Raw genomic sequence first — 23427 nt, forward strand, 5'->3', positions numbered from 1 at the left:
ACGAGCCTCCTCCAGAAGAGCCGTTCTCCGAGCTTCGGTGGAGATGGGAAATGTGGGAAGCAGTCGTAAGTAGGAGGCACCAGCAGCAGGAAGGAAGGCTGAGGCCCAAGATGTGGAGAGGAAGTTGGAGGAAAGCCCACCACTACAAAAAGAGGCTGAAAGGGAAAGAACAAGAAATAAAACAAAAGCCGGGAACACCGGATTAATCTCTGTGTGACCTCGGAGAAGTCAGCTAACTTTCTAAGCCTCCATTTCCTCATCTGTAAAATGGGCACGAGAATCCTTGCCCTACCTGCCCCAGGCTGTCAGGAGGATCCAGTAAAAGTGCTTTGGAAACGGCAAACCGCCATACGAGTTATAGTGGGCCGTGTCCTCTTCATTATTCTAATGTAATAACTGGCCGTGTACGAGTTTTTGGGAGGCCCTCCCAATCGATGGGACTAGTCAGAGGACCCCCTTGCCCCCACCAAGTGTGTATGTCTAACCTTGGAGGAAAGACTCAGAGGTTTTCAGGATTCACTGGCATCCTTGCGATGTTGTGGGCAGGAGAGGTGGATAAAAGGGGGGCTATCTCACCCGATCCCGATTCCCCGCAAAATGTGGCTGAGCCCACAGATGGAACTCTGGTGCCTCTGCAGTAGGCTGACTGGACACCACAGGTCCGAATCAGGGTGCCAACCTGAGGGAAAAGGGGGTGATAGGCCCCTTTGTTATGAGGCAAGTATTTGGTGGTGGACTCGTTCCCTAATAAAGAATATTGAGCTTGGGCCTGGGCTGGGTGGCTCACTTGGTTGGAACATCGTCCCAGACACCAAAAAGGTTGCAGGTCTGATCTCTGGTTGGGACACATACTTAGGTTGTGGGTTCAATCCCCAGTCAGGGTGTGTAGGGGAGGCAACCGGTGAATGTTTCTCTCTCTCTCTCTTTCTCAAAAATCAATAAACATATCCTTGGGTGAGGATTTAAACAAATTGGAAAGAACTCTAACTCCAGTTTGTATAAGCAAAAGAGGCCCTTTCCTGGTTCGTATGCCCGGGAAATCTCGCCGTAAGTTGGCTTCTGCCTAATATTCTTTCAGTCTCGTTGGCTTCTTGCGCAGGCCGCCTCCTCCTCAGCTGGAGACAGCCCTGCAGCCCCAGCCGACTCCTCACCTCAGGGCTGGCCATCCCAGGGATGGTCTTGCAGAGGGTGACGACTGGCTGGCATGGTCATGTGCCCACCCCGAACCAATCCTTGTGGCAAGATGGGTGACTCTGGTTGCTCCTGGGTCACACATTGGCCCCCTGGAGCTGAAGCGGGGGGCGGTCAGCGCTACCCCAACTTCAGCTATAAGACAGGAAGGGAGTTGTCTAAAGAGATGCCAGACAGGCAGCAAAGTTGACCCGATAGCATGTTGCCCTTACCGGAAGTCATTCCTTGTCCTTTGCGTGGCCGAGAATGGGGCCGACAGACCGTGTGTCTGACCCAGGCTGTTCTTACTGAGCCAGCAGCAAGCCTTGCCGATGGCCTGCTGTGTGCAGGACTCAGAACTGGGAAGGGAGGGAAGCATGTTATTGGCCTTTCTTTCAGGTTGCTTATCATCCAACTAAGGAAAATAGGACATACACCCATAAAAAACAACGAGCATCACAGCATTGACAAGAATACGAGTGACTAAGAAAGGGAGGGGCCCTGGCCTTGCCACAGGTGTGACCACGAGCAGGTCATTCGGCTGGTTTGGTTGGAGCTTCCTAACCCATAAACTGAGAAAGGGAGTCAATGTTTGTCCCCTGTTTCCTGAGCTGCAAATGTGATTTATAGAAGAGGTGCCAACTGCCGTTTCTCTGAGCACAAGCACGCCCTGGAACGAGGGTCGCTGCTCAGGGAAGGACCAGGAGCTGCGCTGGGCTGACAGTGACCCTTTGGGAACTGCCTCCAGGGAAAGCCCCCCGCACGTCATCCGTCCCCACCTCCAGGGGTGTGGAGTGTCCAGTATTTGGCCTTGTCCTGACATCTCAAGGCCACCCTTTCTGACCCAACTCCCCAGGACCCCGCTGACCTGTGCTGGTGGGAACACAGAGCAGCAGAGAGCTGGGGTGGACAGGCCATCGGCTGGGACGCAGGGGAGGGGTCGGCCGAGCTGGAGAAGTGCGGGCCAGCCCCACACACCCTAAGGCCAGTTCCTCCTGGGTCATAGGTGGCTACGGCCATGTTTACTCACCTTGAAAACCGTTAGGCCTGGGTCCTGGAAAGGTACAGCGTGAAACCCGACCCCTTCCTGCATGAAGGGCGGAAAGCTCTTACCTGCTGTCAACACTGGCACCATTAAGCAGGTTCCACCTGCATCACCTGGGACTTGAGCACAAGAACTTGTGTTTCCTTAGGCCTTTTAGTCGACTGAAAATGAGACTTTTCACCAGGCTGGCAAACAAAAAATTCCTGATGCTATTTTTTTTAAAGTTATGACAAGCCAGTGTAAAACATGAAAAAAAATTTATATAAACATTAAAGCAGTGAATTGATTTTTAAAATATTGAAACAAAATAAAAACATTCATAATTTTATCCTAGCATGGTGTTCACTTTTGTGCCTATGACTTCCCTATGCACACGTAGTTTGTAGTTGTTTACCAGACCGAATTTTCATGATCTGCACTAAAGATCAAAGAATATGATGCTGGGATATCTATCCACATACAAGAGAATGAAGTAGGACCTTTACCTCATATCATATAAAAAATTAACTTAAAAGTTATGATGAGCTAAAACTGTAAAACTCTTAGAAGGAAATAGAGGTGTGAATCTTTGTGACCTTGGCTTTGGCAATGGCTTCATAGAGAATGACACCCACATCACAAACAGCAAAAGAAAAAATAAGTTGTATTTCATCAAAATTAAAACCTTTTATGCTTTAAAAGTTTGTGCCCTGACCAGGAATTGAACTGTGACTTGGTTCATAGGTTGATGCTCAACCACTGAACCACGCTGGCTAGGAAAATGAACAGATTTTAACTGATTTTGGGGGAGCATGTGTGGGGGTAATGAATGAGAAATAAGGTCATGTTTGGTGGTGGCTTACTGTTTGGAATCCTGCCCACGGCCACCACCCTGGGTGCTGTATGGTGGTCTCGGCGTACAGTCCATCATTGTTCTCTGTTCTGGTGAGGCCACCCCAGTTCTTGCACACATTGGTCCTGAGGAATGCAACGATGTCAGGCCAGTTTACTCTTAGGTGATCAACTGGGACTTCTGTTAAAAACATCCATTGGTGGAAACAACCCAAGTGGCCACTGACAGAGGAATGGATGAACAAAATGTGATATGTACACACAATATCATCCAGCCTCAAAAGGACTCAAGTACTGACACATGCTACAACATGGATGAGCCTTTGAGTTCTTATACAAAATGAAATAAGTTAGACTCCAAAGGACAAATATTATGATTTCACTTATATGAAATATCTAGAATAGGCAAGTTTATAGAGACAGAGAGTAGAATAGAGGCTACCAGGGACTAGAGGGAGGGGAAATGGAGAGTTATTGCTTAATGGTTATAGAGTTTCTGTTTGGGGTGATAAAAAGTTTTGGAAATAGATAGTGGTGATGATTGCAGAACATTGGGAGTATACTGAATTGTACACTTAAAAATGGTTGCAAAATGGTAAGTTTTATGTATATATCTATACATATGTTTTTAAATACATTTTTATTGATTTCAGAGAGGAAGGGGGGGGGAGAGAAACATCAATGATGAGAGAGAATCATGGATCTGCTGCCTCCTGCACGCCCCACTCTGGGGATCAAGCCCACAACTTGGCATTGTATCCTGACCGGGAATTGAACCGTGACCTCCTGATTCATAGGTCCATGCTCAACCACTGAGCCACTCTGGCCAGGCCAAATTTTATGTATATTTTACCACAATAATAATTTTAAAAAAATCCCCTGGGGAATAAATGGAGCTCTGGCCTAGCTGTAATCCTGTCTGAGCTGACATGGGAGGAACCCAAGTTATGGGATGACCTCAGAGGTGGGGTTTCGCTGAGTTGAAATGCTAGTTTTATTTTTCATGTAGGCCAGGAGTTAAAGATGGGGTGGGACTTTGTACTTAGTGGGCATTTTCAGGGTGCCTGGCCGGAAGTGCTGTGCCTCCGGGAGGGGATGGTCGGACCCCAGGAGAAGTGGCAAAGTGTGGGGCCTTCGTAAAACCTGAATCTGACTCAATACCTGCTTTCTCCCTGAACAGAAAAGGGAGATTTCATTGCCCTGGACCTTGGTGGGTCTTACTTTCGAATTCTGCGGGTGCAAGTGAGCCTAGAGAAGAACCAGAATGTTCACATGGAGTCCGAGGTGTATGACACGCCAGAGAACATCATGCACGGCAGCGGAAGCCAGGTGGGTCCCCCGGGGACCAGACCCCACAGCACTGGTGTCCTGAGCTCCAGGAAGGAGCGCGTCATCGATGCATGTGGAGGGGGCCTCCTGGGGGAAGCTGTGACCTCCCGAAGAGACCCGCTGCCTGGAGACACTGGTGGATGGGGCTCCAGGGACTGTCACAGGCGGGGGGTGTGAAGAGGGAGACCCAGCAGCTCTGTTGGATAAAGGCATTCATTCCCCAAGGATCCTGGGGCTCGTTCCTCAGCACAGGTTTAGTAGAGCCCTTGGGTCAAAACACCCCTTCCAAGTCATTGGCCTCCTCACCCACCTCACTGCCGAGGGTGTGGCTGGCACCTATGAGGCAGCAGGAATTTTAGTTTGCAGCCCCGGGTCTAATCAAGGGATCCTGGCCACCTGATTTCATAGCCTCCTGGGAGTCCTGGGCACAAAGAGCAAATCGGGCAGGGCCTTAAGTGGAAAATCACCGTCCCCTCCTCTCTCACTTGGTACCAGAGCCCCACCCGCTTCAGGGCTCCCCCCTCCCCGCCCCCTGCCCCCCCACCCCGGCCCCTTGCAAGGGCTACCTGCCTTTGTTGACCGGGGGGCCATGGCCATCCATGCTTGTGCTCATGCTCCAAAGGACCCATCCACCCCTCTCCTGTCTGTCTGGTTGCAGTGAGTGGCGGGTCCCTGGCTGAGGACCCTGTGGTCAGGGTTCAGGCAGTCCCTGGTCAGGTTTTCAGCCACGTCTGCGTCCTGTAAGTCCCTACCCCTGTGGATGTTCTGGCTCCTCCAGTTTGTAGCTTGCCTCCTGGGTCATGGCTGCCATCCAAAGTACGGGCTCAGAGATCGCCAAATATTTGCTTGAGGGAGGGTGTGTTCGCACTAAGGTCCATGACTAATTTCTCCAGAAAACCCATTTGCTCTGGGCTAGACTCTGACATGAGGCCCAGAGCCACCTCCCCTTGGCTCCACTCTGCTCCTAAATTAACATGAGTGGGACTGGAGCAAGCACTCTGCCTTTTTTGAGAAAAGGGGTAAGCCTGGCCTTTAACCTGCTTCTGAGGGTTTTGGTTAAGAGCTTTTCAGGCCGTGACACTGTCATTGGAGCAGATGAACCGCCAGTGGTTCAGGCAGCCACCGAAATGGGTTGTCTCGCTCATCCATGGCCCTGCCTCGAGGTGTCCCCGCTTAGAAACCGGCCCATTCATCCGGCGTGTGTGCACGAACTCTGCCAGCTGGTAGGGCTCTTAGCCCTGCCCCGTGGTTGCTGCATTGCTCCTCCTCGCAGTGGCTAGCAGGCTTGGGTTGGCATCCTTGCTCTTTCCATTTAGCAACAAGTACTGACCTGGCACACTCTATTCTCATGGTCCTTGAGTTGAGCCACCTCTGCCTGCTGCCTGGGACTGTCCCCCTGTGCTACGACATTGCTGCGTGCTTTGGCAGGGTTTGCAAATTAAGGGGTATCTGTCCCACAGGTACGTACTGGCCATGTTCACTTCCCTCTTTTTTTAAAAAAATATTTTTTCTTTATTTTAGAGAGAGAGGAAGGGAGGGGGATAGAGAGAAATATCAATGATGAGAGAGAAACATTGGTCAGCTGCCTCTGTATGCCCCCTACTGGGGATTGAGCCCACAACCTGGGCATGTGCCCTGACTAGGAATTGAACCGTTGACCTTTTGGTTCATGGGTTGATGCTCAACCACTGAGCCACACCAGCTGGGCCATAGTGACTTCCTTCTAACTGTTGCCCCTGGGACCTCGTTTTTGCCAGCCTCTTTCCCCATCTTCTCAGCCCCAGGTTCACTTTCTTTCCTGCTGTCTGTTTTCTCCTCTGCCCTTTTGAACCGGCCTGCAAAGAAGGAAGATGATGATGATGAGAACGATGATGATGTAGTATTATAGTAAATACATAGCGTTTCTTATATATAAGTCACTAATGTAAGCACTTAATATGGATTAACTAAGTTAATCATCACAACAACCCTCTTGGGTAGGTATTACTATTCCCATTTCACAGATGAGAAAATTGAGGCTTGATGTTAAGTAACCAGCCCTTTGGGGCTCACAGCTGATAAGTGATAGAGCTGGGATTTGAACCTAGGCGGTCTGGCTCCAGATGTGACACTTTTACCAACATGGAACACTCTTAGTCCGGGCTTTGCCTTTGTCTTGTTTTTATTTATTTAAAAGTTTTTTGGTGGTGAGGAAATGTGAGGGCTGTGGGCAAGGCGGTCAAGTCTAGGGTATGGGGGAGAAGGTTGCCAGCTGATAAATAGAGAGGACACAGGAACCTCTGTTGCAGAAGTGTGGTGTGAAGTTAGACATAACTACTGGGTGGCCCATTTTTCTGAGATCTCATATTGACCCGTAGAGTATTCTGGAAAACTAAGGGCTTTGTTTTGCCCACGAAGCAACTCAGACTCACGGACTCTGAATAGTGCCGAATTCTGGGCGTTGTGATAACATCTTTTGAAATGTGTTGGGAATTCTTAATATATTTGTAAACCATTTGCTTGAAATAATATTGAACGTACAGAAAAGTTTTCAGATAAGCACAAAGAATTCCCATATAGCCCTTGGTCCAGACTTCCCAATTGCTAACCATTTGCTCTAACCTCCCCTTTCTCTTTCTACACACACACACGGTATCTCTAATTTTGACGCAATTGTAAGCTTTAATTTTGGAAGCATACATGCAATCATAAAGCATCACTTAATTTAGGGAGTTTTGAATAAGAAGTGTTTAGGTGTTTTCAGTGATAGTTTGCCATCTTTGTCAGAGGAACTGAGTCTGTGTGTGGGGACTTTTAAAATAACTAGCATGTTGTCAGAAAAGAGAAAAATGTTTTTCGGACCTGAGTGCAGAGAAGCCTTCCCTGGTTGGTCCCAGACATAGTTCGCCTGAGATGGGGTGGCTTCCTATCTCCTGGAGCCCCTGGATTGTGGACAGTTCACAAATACGGCATTTCCTTCGTAACAGGGCACCTTAGGTGGTTATGTTTGGCTCGGTTGTCGAGGGGCTGGTTAGTGCACCCCACTCATGTGAATCCGCTCTGCAGCCCGCCGGCCTTCTCTGGGCGTGCGGATGACGAGGGGGGGGAGTGGGGGGGTGGGCGGCGGGGTAGGGGGGTGGACTTAGCAGTGGGCTTATAGCTCTCGGATGTAGGTCACAGGGAGCTTAGCCGAGCCTCGGGGGAAGGTGGCCACGTGTCTTCTCGTCGGGGCTGCCGGCGGCAGGCGTAGCCCGAGTCCCAGTGACTCGGGGACAGGGGCTCCTGCATCCAAGCTGACAGGCTTTTCTTTACCCTGGCAGATAAGTCAGACTTTAGGCTGGGTCTGGGACATCTGGAGGAAGATAGAGGTGGGAATGGTGACTTCTGGTCCCCTCTCAAGGGTACCCCGCAGGGAAAGCCTTCGGGCAGACGGCCTTGTCTGGGAGCAGGCCCGGTCTGCTGCCTGTGCCCGTGTGGCGCGGCCTTGCCGCCTTCTGGGCTTCAAGAAGCTCCGCAGTTGTGTCAATTCCATACAGAAGGGAGGCCTGGTGCTATGACAGCATGTGAAGAAGAGGGGGGTGGGGTAATACCTGGACTGTGGAGTATAGAGTTAAGGAAAAGGGGAGTTCTTAGTTCAACTAAGGACTCGGCCAGAACACATATGAAACTATATTCGGTTCTGGGTACATTTTAGAGAGGAAGGGGGGTATTAGATCCAAAAAGATTGCCTTAATGGTAGTGAGCCCCCATCACTGACAGTCTCTGTTCAGAGGCTAGGGCAGTGATGGCGAACCTATGGCACGCGTGTCAGAGGTGACACGCGAACTCATTTTTTTGGTTGATTTTTCTTTGTTAAATGGCATTTAAATGTATAAAATAAATATCAAAAATATACATCTTTGTTTTACTATGGTTGCAGATATCAAAAAATTTCTATATGTGACACGGCACCAGAGTTAAGTTAGGGTTTTTCAAAATGCTGACATGCCGAGCTCAAAAGGTTCGCCGTCACTGGGCTAGGGAAACAGTGCTCAGGCCTCTTTGTAGTCTGTCCTCCGATGTGTGTGCGTATCCCAGGCAGCGTGTGGTGGAGCAGGTGAGCTTACACCGCAATCCACTGAATATGGCCTGTTCACCCCTTAGAACTCTATGCAGCCAGGAGAATGAACAGTCTACAAAGGCACACAGCAGGTGGAGGACTCACACACGTAACAGAGCGAAAGAGACATCCCCGGGAGGGCAGTGTCATTCCGTTCACGCGTGGCAGACAGGCAGGGCCAGTGGGAGTCAGGGTGGCTGGCAGTTACCCTCGTGGGGCTGGTGGTGGCAGCTGTGCCTGGAGGGGACCCCAGGGGGTGTCTGTGTGCTGATAGCTTGTGTTTCTTGATCTTTTTGGATCTAATACCTGGTGACGCAGGTGGATACAGCTTGTGAGAACCCGGTGAACTCTGCACTTAGGGCGTGGGCACTCTTTTTGGCATGTCCATCACACTTCAGGAGAAAGTGAAAATACGGCAGTCTGAAGATTGCTAAACCACTCACGTGCGCTAGCAACCATGGGACTGCTCGCGGAGCTTCTGGAATTTGCAGATTGAGGTAGACAGACAGAGGCCTCTGGGGCAATGGCGATGGAGTAATGACTTCTGAGAGGGGCCAGGCGGCCACTCCACCGGGTGGCTGATGGAGACTGTGTGACATGGAGGGATGAGCTGATTTTCTATTATTTTTAATTAAAAAAAATTAAATTATGAGTTTTAATATTTAAAATATTTTTCCTATTTTAAATGTCCTCGATACCCTGATAATACCTATTCGGGATTGCTAAGAGGGCAGTTCTGTTTGAAGGGTTTGAAATGCTCCCTCAGCCGTGCTGGCCCCCAGGGCAGGCTGTGTTAAGGGACTTGTCCCTGCCGTTCACACTCACTGCGGCTTTTCAAGCAGGGCCTCAGGGTGCCGTGTCGTTGACGTTTTTCCTGAACTGCTTTTCTCCCTCCTGACTGCTCTCGTGCTTTCCCCAGCTTTTTGACCATGTCGCTGAGTGCCTGGGAGACTTCATGGAGAAAAAAAAAATCAAGGACAAGAAATTACCTGTGGGACTCACATTTTCTTTCCCTTGTCGGCAGTCCAGAATAGATGAGGTAAGTTCATTCTGGGATCCCAGGCTCGAGGGAAGCCCCAGAGGGCAAAAGCTCACGAACCCCTTTTCTTGACTACCTTTCCCTTTTGTTTATGGGATGGTCTGCGTGCCACATATACATATATGTGTGTGTGTGTGTGTGTGTATAGACAGATCTCAGGTTACATTGGACTCGACGTACGTCGTTTCGTGGTTACGTCGCCATCTCCCATTTATTTATAAAAAAAAAAAGTTCCATCATTTCGACATGTATGTTTTTTACTATTTATTTACCACAAGTAAAGGTCAGGAATTGTTATCTTTTAAATTGTTTTTACTGTTTCACTTCATGACTGCTGTGTCTGTGCTCCATGTGAGTGACGTAGGTGCTTATGTAGGTGGTTCCGACTCACGGTGAGAATCGCGTTACGTTGCGCCGCAGGAACGGAACTCCGACGTAACCCGAGATCCTACTGCATATATATATATGTATGTATAGATATGTTTTAATTGATTTTGGAGAGAGAGTAAGGGAGAGGGGGAGAGAGAGAGAAACATTGATGAGAGGCAACCATCAATCAACTGCCTCCTGCACACCCCCTACTGCAGATTGAGCTGGTAACTTGGGCAGGTGCCCTGACTGGGAATCGAGCCGTCGACCCCTTGGTGCATGGGACAGCGCTCAACCAACTGAGCCACACTGGCCAGGCTGCATGTCTCATATTTTTTTTAGAAACTCTGTAGACATGATCATGAGGTGATGATATTTGTGGCCATCAGGTAGAGAGAACCATGTATTAAAGTCAGGCAAGTGAAGGTAGAAAAAGGAGGCTCAGTGATGGAGAGAGGTTGGGAAGCACTTGGTCAGAGTTGCAGGATGTGGTGTGTGTTTACCGGGAAGCCATTCTCATTAGAGCGCCTCTGGTCAGGATGCCACCCCCACAGCATCTGCTGGTCGCCGGCGCGGCCCCGAGAGGCCCTTGCTTCTCCTTTGGACCTCCCGGTGCTAGGCACCCACCTTCCTGTGTGTCACTTGTTCATTCACCGGTTCAGCAGGGATGCACTCAGACATTCCATGTGACAGCACTGTCCCGTGGAGTGTGGCAGGAATACACATGAAATAGTTGTCACCTTGCTCCTCCCCTCCCCCCCCCCCCCCCCCCCCCCGACACACACACACACACACACACACAGAGGACCACCTGTGAATAGACTGGTAACAGGAACTCTGAGAGTTAACATTACTGGGGGTCCACCAGGTGCTGGGCTCTGTTCTAATGTGTCGTTCGTTGTCAACATACACACACCCCCAGGAGCAAAGTGCTTCTGATCCCCACTTTACAGATGAGGAAATTGAGGCTCAGAGGGGTTAGGAACCTGCCCTCGGCCATCCAGCCAGGAAGCAGCCGAGCCTGTGCTGGTGACCAGCCCGCTGTTCTGCAGAGCAGGCACCTCCACACGCCTGGGTAGCACCCCTTTTCCCTTTTCCGTCGGGTGGGCGCCCTCTCCCAGGCTCTGCTTCATGCCGCTGGGGTCTTCCACCTGCATAGTGTGTGTAATCACGTGATGTCAGCAACAAGCGGCCTGAGAGTTCAGTAGGCCAAGCCCCTCAACAAGGTCACAGGGCTTATTAACAGCAGATCTAGGACCAGAATCCCATATGCACACACACACACACACTCACACGCACACATTCACACATGCACACACACACATTCACACATGCACACACACACTCACACACACACATTCACACATGCACACACACACATTCACACATGCACACACACACACTCACACATGCACACACACACTCACACACACACATTCACACATGCACACACACACTCACACACACACATTCACACACACTCACACACACACATTCACACATGCACACACTCACACACACATTCACACATGCACACACACATTCACACATGCACACACACTCACACACACATTCACACATGCACACACACACTCACACATGCACACACACATTCACACATGCACACACACACTCACACGCACACATTCACACATGCACACACACTCACTCACACACACACATTCACACACACACACACACTCACACACACACATGCAAAGGCCTCTGGGATGTTGCCGTCTCCTCTCTCTCTCTCTCTGGTGTCTGACATTGCTACTCCTCCAAGGTGTTCAGATCACTTTGACCTCCGGGTTGTCTTCCCAAACCTTTCACAAAGCCTGTTGTCAGTACCACATGTCACTGAGATGTGACAGTCACCCTCCCTGGGCAGAGACAGTGTGGGACACCCCTTCCCCACTGGGAGAGGAGGGACTGAAGCCACTGTGCTCGATGTCACTCATGCATTAGCAGCTACTGGCCGAGCGCCATCCCTGTGCTGGCTGGGCTAGGCCCTCGGAGAGACCGCGAGCAGAGGGTTTGGCCTGCCCCCAGAAGGGACAGTCTTCCAGGAAAGAAGGCATCACGGGCCACGAGATCCTCGCCGGGTGGAGCAGATAAGCCTGGCAGAAGGGCATTGTGGGCAGAGAAGGAGCCAAAGGTGGAGGCCCCATCGGCAGGCCTGGACCCCGCCTGGGAGGGCTTCCTCAGCTGGGCTGCTACCTGCCAGGACCCGAGTGGATTGCAGGCTCTGATTACAAGGCTGCCTGGGACTTCGAGATGGTCCGAATCTAGACTGGCTGCCTTACTCCACAGACAGCACAGTGACGCTCAGAGTCACTGCCCACCAGGAAATGGGCAGACTTGGGGGAATAGGACCCGGTCTCCTGGTTTCCAGCCTCATGTTCTTTCCACAATACCATGTCCTCGGAGTCTGTTTTTTGGGGGGAAGGCGGGGGGGGTGGGCAGTGAGGGGAAGAACACGTTGTCCAGGGGCTTTTGCAGTGCCTGGTTTAGGTGCGGGCTGCTGCTGAGCAAAGAACCACAAATTATCCCCAGTCCTCGCCCTTCCGCACATCCTACGGGCCGTGTGGCTCTCACAGTGAGTGGGGCAGCCCATGCCACACACAACCCCCTCCCCGCCCCCTACGCTGGAGGCCTGAACAGCAGCTCTTCCCAGCCCTGCCACGTGACTTACAGTGATTTTCTCCATTCAGAGAAAAACAGTCAAGTGGAACAGTCATTTTTTTCTTTTCTAGTATCTGATTTTTTTAAAAATACAAAAGCAATTTGTAAAACTATTGAAGTAATATGAAGAGGTGAAGCAAAAAGTAAAACTCCTACCATTCCACGTTCCCAAGGAAATAACCACTGGATGTTTATCCTCCTTGAGGTTTCTCCATGAATATACACACAGAAATGGGTCATATTGTAGAAATAGTGGGGTCGTTGCTTTCAAATGGGAGTTAAGTTCCAAAGTCGGGAAAGAGACATAAGTTATATGCATAGAGTCCACATTTTCCTTAAATCTCCAGCACCTGCCTCTTTGAGCTCATTCGCCAAGAGTTACCGTAGCATTTTCTCTTCTCAGTTTGGCTCTGGCTTTCTTTCCTTGGGGCTGTGGAAGGGTGATCCAGTAATAACTGGATTTCCCTTATTCACTTTTTAAAGGACGCCTGGCTGTGCAGTTGGCGTCCAGTTGTAACAGAGGAATCCACCGGGTGGAAGGGTGAACAGGAAAGGGGACAGTCTGGTCCTGTTACCCAGTGTGTCTGGAGCCAGCCACCTGGCCCCTCTGGGCCTCTCCTTTGTCACTGTCCTGAGCAGTGTCCCCAAGGGCCTGGGCTGCTGGGGGCCTCCCAGCTTTCTGCGTCCAACCCCACCTGCTCTCCTTCGCAGGGCATTCTGATCACCTGGACAAAGCGATTTAAAGCAAGCGGAGTGGAGGGAGCGGATGTGGTGAAGCTGCTTAACAAAGCCATCAAAAAACGCGGGGTAACTTCTCTCTAGGCCACCCGCCTTGGCCACACGGAGGTGGGGGGTGTGTGTGGGGGGAAATCTGTGTTCTAAAACCACCCTTTGGGGAGTGGGGGGAGGCATAGTGCGTGGCCTGAGGGATCACTGAGAGGTCTTGAAGGCCCAGGAAGAAGCAGGTGGTGCGGGGCTCCGTCAGAAGGCGGGTGGTTTGACACAGAGCTCTTTGAGGCAGGGGAGGCCGCCTCCTGCCAGAGGAGGGCTGGCCCGTGCAGGGAGCCGTGTGAGCAGGTGCAGCCTGTGGGGTGGGAAGCAGGGCAGCCGGCACTGGATGTCGTGGGGTGACTTGCAGAGGGCGGTGGCTCTGCGTATAAAATCCACACGGAAAAGAATCTTCAGCCAGCTAACCGAGGGGACGGGGCCGTTTCTATAATTTAATCACCGCACGGGGTCCAGGTAATGGCAGTGCCAGCAGGGATGAAAGTGGCCCCTCCTCCGGGAGCAACAGAGGTTATGAAAACCACTCTCTTTTTTTGTTTTTTTGGTTAATCCTCATCCAAGGATATTGTCTTCCATTTTTTTTTAAGAGAATGGAAGGGACGGGGAGAGACACAGAGAGAGAAACATGGTTATGAGAGAGACACATCCATTGGTTGCCTCCTGCATGCACTCGGACCAGCGCCGGGGATTGAGCCTGCACCTGACTGGAATCGAACCCGGGACCCTTCAGTTCGTAGGCCAATGCTCTAACCACAGGGAAAAACTGGCTAGGCCTCTTTCTCGTTGAGGTTGTGACCTCTGCCCCCATGTGTGGGTGGACGGTGACGTCCTGTTATCTGTCCCCAGGATTATGATGCCAACATCGTGGCTGTGGTGAATGACACGGTGGGGACCATGATGACTTGTGGCTACGACGACCAGCATTGTGAAGTCGGCCTCATCATCGGTAACGTCTCCCGTTTCCTCGTCCCTTCCTTCGGCCGGTGTGTCCAGAAGGCGCCGCCGCCTCTCTGTGACTTGGTGTGTGGTCACGGCTTCTGCTCTCGTCTCTCTCCAAGGCACCGGCACCAACGCGTGCTACATGGAGGAGCTGAGGCACATCGACCTGGTGGAAGGCGACGAGGGGAGGATGTGCATCAACACCGAGTGGGGGGCCTTTGGGGACGACGGGGCCCTGGAAGACATCCGCACGGAGTTCGACCGCGAGATAGACCGGGGGTCTCTCAACCCGGGGAAGCAGCTGTGAGTGCCCCCCCCTTTCCGTACTCGTCATCTGTGTGCCTCAGGGGACGTTGAGCACGAGATTTGGGTGGGAGCCGAAAGGGGCAGAAAGCCCGGTGCCCACAAAGGGAAAAGCCCACCAGATTTGCACTGTCCGCCACTTTGGGGAGATACCCAGCTGCGGAGCCTGCACTGGCTCCTGCAAGCTCAGGGTCGCACAGAGGCCGTTCCAATAGGTCCTTGGGGTGGCAGGCGGGCATGTAGGACTCAGAAAGGCTCTCTCCTGCCAGGGATCCTCCGCACAGCGTGGCCGGGGCGGTCCTGTCTGGTCCTGTCAGGAGCAGGAACAATGAGAACGGTGTTCTCGGTGCCCGTGTTGACGATGAGGGCGGGCCGGGGCTCAGGTCCAGCGCCATCCTTGGCTTCCGGGCCCGCCTCTGAATGGAACAGGTTGTTTTGCTGTGTCACAGCCAGTGCTGGGCATGCCAGCTGGGCTCTCAGAGGACAGGCCAGCCGCCCGGGCATGGACCTGCCTCTCTGGTCTGTTCAGCTCAGGGCTTTCTCCTGGCCCCTTGTCAGGGCACTGAACCCCCATTTTCAGCAGGCTCTCCCATGCAGCGCTGGGCTGCTGCAGTTACAGAGTCCACGCCTCCCAGGGGGAGGCGAGAGGGGGGTTCACTCTATCAGCCTGTGGCTGAATGTGGCCAGAGCAGTGAGATGGCTTGCCCTGGAGTTGGGTGAGGTCAGTAGGGGAGAAGTGGGTTCCTCAAAGCAGAGTCTTCTTGGTCCTTTTGTCTGGAGAGGGAGACCTTGAATGCCAGGGAGTGACCAGTGACAGGGGTCCCGTGGGAATGGCTGCAGCTCAGCCCCATCATCTACCCAGCATCCCCTCCGAGAAGACATTTACCCTCTGAGTGGGAAACAGAGAGAATGCTCCCTGGCCACCTCCTTCCCACAGGCCTGGGCCATCTCTCCGAGAGAGTGATGAGGATGAAAAGCCATTTAAAAGTACAGCATCAGCCTGGCTGGTGTGTCTCAGTGGTTGAGCATAGACCTATGAACCAGAGGTCACGGTTCAATTCCCGGTCAGGGCACATGCCCAGGGTTGCGGGTTCGATCCCCAGTGTGGGGTGCGCAGGAGGCAGCCAGTCAGCGATGCTCTCTCATCATTGATGTTTTTATCTCTCCCTCTCCCTTCCTCTCTGAAATAAATTAAAAAAAAAATTTTTTTTTAAGTATAGCATCAAGTTCTGTAAGAGATGAGCATATTCTGCTCATTTCTAAGTCCTAATGTTTCTGCTAAGTCCTTCCCTGCCTGCCCCTGAGTGCTTGCCTCCGGTTGACCACCCTGGGCATGGGTGTGGGGTCTAGATGACCCCGGGCATCCCTTGTTGCTTATTCACACGTGTGTGGTCTTGCCTGCCAGCGAGGCTGCGAGCTGGTGAGGGATGGGTCCGCGTCTCCTGTGTCTGTCCCACTCCCCGGAGTTGCCCAGTGGCGGGTACGTCGGAAGGGCCTAACGAGTATCTGGGTGCTCTTCTCCTGCAGGTTTGAGAAGATGATCAGTGGCATGTACCTGGGGGAGCTGGTTCGACTGATCCTGGTCAAGATGGCCAAGGAGGGCCTTTTATTTGAAGGGCGGATCACCCCAGAGCTGCTCACCAGAGGGAAGTTTACCACCAGTGACGTGTCAGCCATTGAAAGGTAGGTGCTGTCTCCTGAGGCTCTCTGGGGGGGCGTGGGGGCCGAAGAGCCACAGGTCCCTTGTTACCTTGTTACCTGGTTTGGTGGGCTTCTCCCTCAAGAGCGCAGGGCTTCCTGGTCCATCTCTCCTCTCTTAGCTGTCCTGCCCTGGGCTGGCCTCCCTGCAGGTACCTGGAGTCAGCTCATTAAAGAATGGTAGTCCGGCCAGCATGGCTCCGTGGTTGAGCTTCGACCCGTGAACCAGGAGGTCACAGTTCAATTCCCGGTCAGGGCACATGCCCGGGTTGTGGGCTTGATCCCCAGTAGAGGGTGTGCAGGAGGCAGCCAACCCATGATTCTCTCTCATCATTGATGTTTCTGTCCCTCTCTCCCTCTCCCTTCCTCTCTCTGAAATCAATAAAACATTTTTTTTAAGAAAAAGAATGTCCTACTCAGCAGCATATGCTTCATGGATGACATAGTTACAGAAGCAGCCCCCTTTTCTCTCCCCTCCCCCCACAAAAGGGTGAGATTAGAGGTGATCCTAGTGGTGAACAAGGAGCTGACCGAGCCCAGGGCCTAGATTTGGAATTCCTCCTTGGGATATCAGGACCTTCTCCAGACTATGTTCCACGGAACCCTAGTGACTCAAAATAGTTAGGTGTTCCTTGGAGAAAGGGTTCTGTGGCCAATAGGTTTGGGAAATACTGCATATTTATCCTCTCTTTAGGGATTTACAATGTCTTAGCATATTAAAGAAAACCCAGCTCACTTTGGTTAGCAGCCAGAAGACGTGTTCCCTGGCTCAAGTTTGAGAAACATTGGTTAACATGTGAGACAGGACAGATAGACACAGAAGAACAGAGTCCAGCCAGCACCCTGGCTGCTATCTCTTGGCCTCAACATGAGGAACCCCTGCTGTGGTCCTGGAAACGCAGAGAGAGCCAGTGCTTCGTAGCTCCGGCTCCACGGAGGAGATGCGCATGAGCTGTCTTTGTGGGCGGAGGCGGCTGGTGGAAGTGGAAAGGAGCCTGTCTGGGCCTGCTGTTCTGCCACAGGAAGTACTGGCGTTTGGCCGAGGAGGGATTGGTGCTGCACTACCGCAAGCAGAGAGCAGGGGACTGTTTCCAGCTAACTGTCCTGCAGGTCTCCTGGTCAGCTGCTGGGAGGGGAGGGACAGGATGCTCATGGCTTGTCTTCAGACTCACTGACAAAGTCAGGAAATGCCTGCCTTCCTCTTGGCCTGTGTCTCGTATTGGCTTTTTGGTGACCAAGAAACAAAAACCCACTTGAACTCTAGCTCAAGAAAACCTGTATATTGTAATAAAGACTTTCTTAAAAATGCCTATTAAAGGCATTCTGCAAGGGCAGATGTTAGAAGCATTCTCTTTAAAGTCAGGAGCAAGACACTGTCACCTGTTTTTGTTCAGCGTTGCCCTGGAGTCTTGGCTAGTGTTTAAAGAATAAGAGCGCCCGGCCGCCGTGGCTCCGTGGATGGAGCGTCGGCCCTCAGACTGAAGGGCCGCAGGTTCAGTTACAGTCAAGGGCAACATAGCTGGGTTGCAGGCTCGATCCCGGCCCATGTCTCTCTCGCATCGATGTTTCTCTCTCTCTATCTCTTCCCCTCCCTTCCACTCTCTCTAAAAATCAATGGAAAAATATCCTCAGGTGAGGATTAACAACAATAGATAAAAGAATAAGAAAGAGAAAAAGAAATTCCAAGCATAAGAATAAAAAAAAAGAGGAGGTAGACCTGTCATAATTTGTAGATGGTAATTGTCTGTATGAAACACAGACATAGCTAGGCAAGTGACTAGGACAGTGGTTCTCAACCTTCCTAATGCCGCGACCCTTTAATACAGTTCCTCATGTTGTGGTGACCCCAACCATAAAATTATTTTCGTTGCTACTTCATAACTGTAATGTTGTTACTGTTGTGAATTGTAATGTAAATATCTGATATGTAGGATGTATTTAGGCGACCCCTGTGAAAGGGTCATTCGACCCCCAAAGGGGTCGTGACCCACAGGTTGAGAACCGCTGGACTAGGATAACCGGAGAGGTTAGGAAGGTGTCTGGAGAGAAGATACAAAAGTCAATTGTATTTCTATATATTGGCAATAATGAAAATAGGTATACTGGTATATGTTTAAAATAAATCTTTTATTTTAGAATAATTTTAGATTTACAGAAAAATTGCAAGGCCAGTACAGAGTGGTTCCACAATCCCTCACGCAGTTTTTCCATTGTTAACATCTGACTTTGCTATGGTACATTAAAGGGGGGAAAATACACACACACACACACACACACACACACACACACACACGAGGCCTGATGCACGAAATTCGTGCAAGAGTAGGCCTTCCTTCCTCCAGCTGCCGGCATTGGCTTCCCTCTGGCACCCGGGCCCCGGGCTTCCCTTGCAGCCCCGGCTTCGTCCTGAAGGATGTCCGGTCTAATTAGCATATCACACTTTTATTATTATAGATATAAAAAGACACCATCTATAATGGTAACAAACTGTAAAGTACCTTGGAACCACTTCAACAATAGCTATACAAAGCGGGTGTGCAGAAAATGACAATTTGATTGGAAAGCACTGAGGAAGAATGTGGGAGCAGCAGCTCACAGACCGGGAGACCGGGCGACTCTCCCGGGTCCCTGACTCGGAGCCCCAGGGTGGGAGCAGCTGTCTGTCCACCTGTTCAGCAGCCCTGCGGTCTCGCCTCTCCACTTCTCCCATGTGCATGTCATCACCCAGCAGAGCACCCTTTTTCATAGCCTGACTGGTGTTTCTTGTGGAGGAACCCCTTTTCACGCTCCTTTCCGTCTTCGCACCATGCCGCACACCCCGGGGAGTAGCGGGCACCTTCCCAGACCCTGGGCCCTCCGTGCTCTGCGCTGCCCGGCGAGGTCCCTCACTCACAAGAGGCCCTCTCACTTCACAGGAATAAGGAAGGCCTCAGCAATGCCAAAGACATCCTGACCCGCCTGGGAGTGGAGCCGTCCGATGTTGACTGCGTTGCCGTCCAGCACGTGTGCACCATCGTCTCATTCCGCTCTGCCAACCTGGTGGCTGCAGCGCTGGGCGCCATCTTGAATCGCCTCCGAGATAACAAGGGCATCCCCAGGCTGCGGACCACGGTTGGTGTCGACGGGTCTCTTTACAAGATGCACCCACAGTGAGTCTGCCCTTTGCTGTCATTGGCATCAGTACCCGTCTGGGCTAAGGACCTGCTCCAGAGGTCAGGCTTTTGCACCCAGTAGGAGTTTTTTTTTTTTGTGGATAAGACAATGCTTGGTTCTGGCCAGAAAGGTCAGGGTCGCCCACTTGGGAAGTATCCGGCCCTCAGCCATTTCTCATTGGTGTTGCTTCTGCCCGGCACTGTCGTGTCTCTCATTTCGTGAGCTTTGTTAGTGATTCCTGCAGCTGCCATGAACGCCGGGTGGGATGTGTCTGCATCTTCAGTTCTCCTGCTTGTCCTCATGTCATCAGGGACCTTGATCCTCACGGACGCTTGGGTCTTAGGTGCAGCGTCTACATTCCTGATGTAGAAGCTCCTGTGAAAGCCCCGCAGACGTTACCTTTTTAAACGGGCAACGTGCTGACACTTTGCCTCTGAGAGCCAGAGGGAGATGGAAGTTGGAAGCGGTCCCCACGGAGGATGAGGGCCTCGGCCCCGGGCTGCCTCCTTGTCTGTAGGACGCCTCAGCTTCCACAGCCCTCGGTGGCCACTAAGAACATGGCTTTCCCCTTTTAAAAGGCCGAAGGTGAAGTCTAAGTCTTTATGCCGAGTTTGAACGATGACTCCCTAGCACATGACTTCTGTGCGGAATCGCAGGTGCTTTTCCCACGGGACGTGATGTGCAGGCGAAGGGGCCCGCAGGTAGATGCTCATCTTCGCACCCAGTTCTAGTGCCAGTGAAGCGGACGCTGGCTTACACGGAAGGAGGTGCGTGGTGCTGGGGATAGGCTTTGAGCAAGTTAGATATTATTACCTGTAGGGTCATCGTTTTACTTCTTTGTATTTTTCAAGTCTTTGTGCATTTTTGACATTGAAACGAGCCATCTTGGTGGGGAGTTAGAGAGGATTTCTTTCTTAGCAAATGTTTAGACAAGAAAGCTTACAGGTTTGCAATGGGACATTTAAAAAGCTTTTTAAATTGTAGTGAAAACACATAATATATAACTCACTCTCTTAACCAGTGTTGAGTGTACAGTTCAGCAGCATGAAGTACAGTCACGCTGTGGAGCTGCTCCACCAGCCAGCCATCTCCAGAACTCTTCACTTGCAACATCATGTTTAACCAGTGAACTGCCAGGCGTCCGCAACGGGGACCATCCCCGCACGCCCCGCTATTTCAAATTCAATTGCGTCTATAGACGCTTATGCGTACAGAGGGTTAAAAAATAACTGTGGTTAAGTGTTTCTTATCTCAGAAGGAACATATATTCGGTCTAGACACTGGAGATAATTACAAAAGTCACACAGAGCACAGAAGTCGTTTCTAACCCCGCCCCTGGAGTTGACCCCTGTTAGTGTTTCTGGGTTCCCGCTTCCCCATTTCCTTTGGCAGGCAGCCCTCCCCACTTATAACAGACACAGACTCCGAGGAAGTTCTGTGTCCCAGCGAGTCCTGTCCTCAAGTCCTCTTCTAGCCGCTGAAAATGCCCAGACCCTGGGGTGGGGGGAAGGACCATGTGGACATAAAAAGCAAGAGTGATCATCCAGCCCTCGTCCTCATGCCAGTCACTGATCTAAGCATTTCATGAATGCCTTTAGTTCCCGCACGTCGCTGGCAGCCAGGCACTGTCATCCTCTGAACTCCAAGGTCCGGCACAGGCCCGCGATGGGGAAGTGCCAGGGCTCACGCAGGCTCTCTCCCCATGTGACACGCCAGCTCTGGGCTCTGAGCTCTATGCTGCCTCTCCTCTTGTCGTGGTGGAGGACAGAATCCTCTGTGGACCCTGAATTTCCATATCCGATGCTCGTGTAATAATGAGAATCCTCTCCTTGTTGTGTGTGACTATGAGTGATTTTGTCTTCCTTTTCCGCTTGTCCGCGTTTAACTTTTCTACAGTGGGTGTGTATGACTTGTATAATGAGAAGAGCAAGCGTAGAAAATGGAATTAAAGTGTGAGAAAAGAAAGAGAGGGGGTACAGGAGGTTCCTGAGAGATGGCTCAGTTCAGCTCTTGTGCCCCCTCCGCGCCCCCCTCCCCTCCAGATATTCTCGACGTTTCCACAAGACCCTGAGGCGCCTGGTGCCCGACTGCGACGTGCGTTTCCTCCTCTCGGAGAGTGGCAGCGGCAAGGGGGCAGCCATGGTGACCGCGGTGGCCTACCGCCTGGCTGAGCAGCACCGGCAGATAGAGGAGACCCTGGCGCACTTCCGTCTCACCAGGGAGATGCTGCTGGAGGTGAAGAAGAGGATGCGGACCGAGATGGAGATGGGGCTGAAGAAGAAGACCAACGATAAGGCCGTGGTGAAGATGCTGCCCTCCTTCGTCCGCAGCACTCCGGATGGGACCGGTGAGGCCTCTGCTGGGGCCCACGTGCCCTCCTGCTTCTCACACCAATGACCAAGGCACAGTGGGCAGCAGGGCGGTTGGCTTCTCCGGTGGATGCATTGGCACTGGGGTTGCATGGTATTGGCAAGAGCCAGAAACTCACTCACTCACTTTTTCATTTTTATCGCTGACTTGCCCGTGTGTGACTCAGGGCCGTGGACTTCCCTGGTCGGGCCTCCTGGGCAGGCGCCTTCTCTAATACCACAGCCTGCTGGGAATTACACAGTGTTCTTCCAAGAACGGAGCTGGGCAAACCCTGCTCCCCGAGATGCTATAGGTTGTCTCACAAACACGGTAAACCGGTAGGATAAACACCCATGCACCCCTCCTAAGCCCTGATGGTGTGCATGAGGCAGACGGGCCCAGGGATTGTCACACCCAGGCAGATTGAGAGCAGCGGTCAGCCCTTAGCGCTGACCTTGCTGGGTGTCGTCGGAGCTGACCACTGTGGGGACTCCAAAGGGCTTCTCGGGTGGGTCCGTGGAGTAATGAATGTGTGTGACATGAAGATGTCCCACGTGTAAGTTATTTTATATCGTTGCATTGGAAACCACTCTGAACCTAGTGTCTTAACACAGCAACCATTCATTATTGCCTGTGAGTCTGTGGGTCAGCAGTTTATGGTGGCCCATCTGGGCCAGGCTCGGCTGATCTTTGCTGGACTCACTCATGTGTCCGCAGTCACTGGTGGGTCAGCTGAGGGGCCTCCCTCACATGTCGAGCAGTTGGTTAGCAGCAGCTGGGGTGCAGGAGAGCCTGGCCACGTGTCTCACCCTCCAGTGGGCCACAGGGCTTGTTCACCTGGTAGCGGCAGGGTCCACAAGGGAGAGGGAAGACTTTGAAGCCTCTTGGAGGTCTGAGCTGGGAGTGGCTCAGCTTGGCTTCTGCCACACTGTTGGCCAAAGCAAGTCATTAGCCAGGCCAGATACCAGAGGAAGAGAAATAGACTCTCCCTTTTAATGGGAAGAACTGCAGTCACTTTGCAAAGAAGCATGTGGACAGGGAGGGGAATGATGGTGGCCATGTGTGCAAGCTGACAAATGTTACTAATCTTTGTATGAGGTTTCTAATAATTAGGTTGTTGCCAGGCTTTTCAATAACCCTGGCGAAGTTTGTTGTGAAGATTGGTTCCTCGCTGGGGCCTTTTGTCCTTCTAGAGTGGCTCACAGGTTGTGGTGGTCAGTGAGTGAGTGGCCACCCCTCTCTGAGCCTGAGCTGTGTCCTGGAGGAGAGACTTGTAGCTTCTCCCCTTTATTTAATACTAGAGGCCCGGTGCACAAAAATTTGTGCACTCAGGAGGGTTCCTCAGCCTGGCCTGTGCCCTCTCGCAGTCTGGGACCCCTCGGGGAATGACCACCTGCTGGCTTAGGCCAGCTCCCCGGGGGATTGGGCCTAAGCTGGCAGCCAGACATCCCTCTGGCAGCCCAGGAGCCCTCAGGGGATGTCCACTTGCCAATGGGGAGCAGGCCTAGCTGCAGTCGGACATCCTTAGTTCTGCTGAGGAGGTGAGAGAGGCTCCCACCACCACTGCTGTACTGGCAGCCGTCAGCCTGGCTTGTGGCTGAGCAGAGCTCCTCCTGTGGGAGTGCACTGACCACCAGGGGGCAGCTCCTGCAT

The 23427-nt window shown here is 51.9% G+C and overlaps 1 protein-coding gene across 3 annotated transcripts in view; it reads left to right on the forward strand.

Annotated features, from left to right (window-relative positions):
- HK1 (hexokinase 1) overlaps positions 1-23427 on the forward strand; it is a 65473-nt gene that overhangs the window by 27426 nt on the left and 14620 nt on the right. For all 3 annotated transcript variants that reach the window (XM_036336943.1, XM_036336941.1, XM_036336940.1), the window contains exons 3-10: positions 4227-4375; positions 9373-9492; positions 13258-13353; positions 14179-14278; positions 14391-14574; positions 16102-16257; positions 19188-19421; positions 21468-21772. In XM_036336943.1, coding sequence (XP_036192836.1) covers positions 4227-4375; positions 9373-9492; positions 13258-13353; positions 14179-14278; positions 14391-14574; positions 16102-16257; positions 19188-19421; positions 21468-21772 — 1344 coding nt within the window. The remainder of the gene's footprint in view (positions 1-4226; positions 4376-9372; positions 9493-13257; positions 13354-14178; positions 14279-14390; positions 14575-16101; positions 16258-19187; positions 19422-21467; positions 21773-23427) is intronic.

This window comes from Myotis myotis, unplaced genomic scaffold (genome assembly GCF_014108235.1).
Source record: "Myotis myotis isolate mMyoMyo1 unplaced genomic scaffold, mMyoMyo1.p scaffold_m19_p_15, whole genome shotgun sequence".
NCBI lineage: Eukaryota > Metazoa > Chordata > Mammalia > Chiroptera > Vespertilionidae > Myotis > Myotis myotis.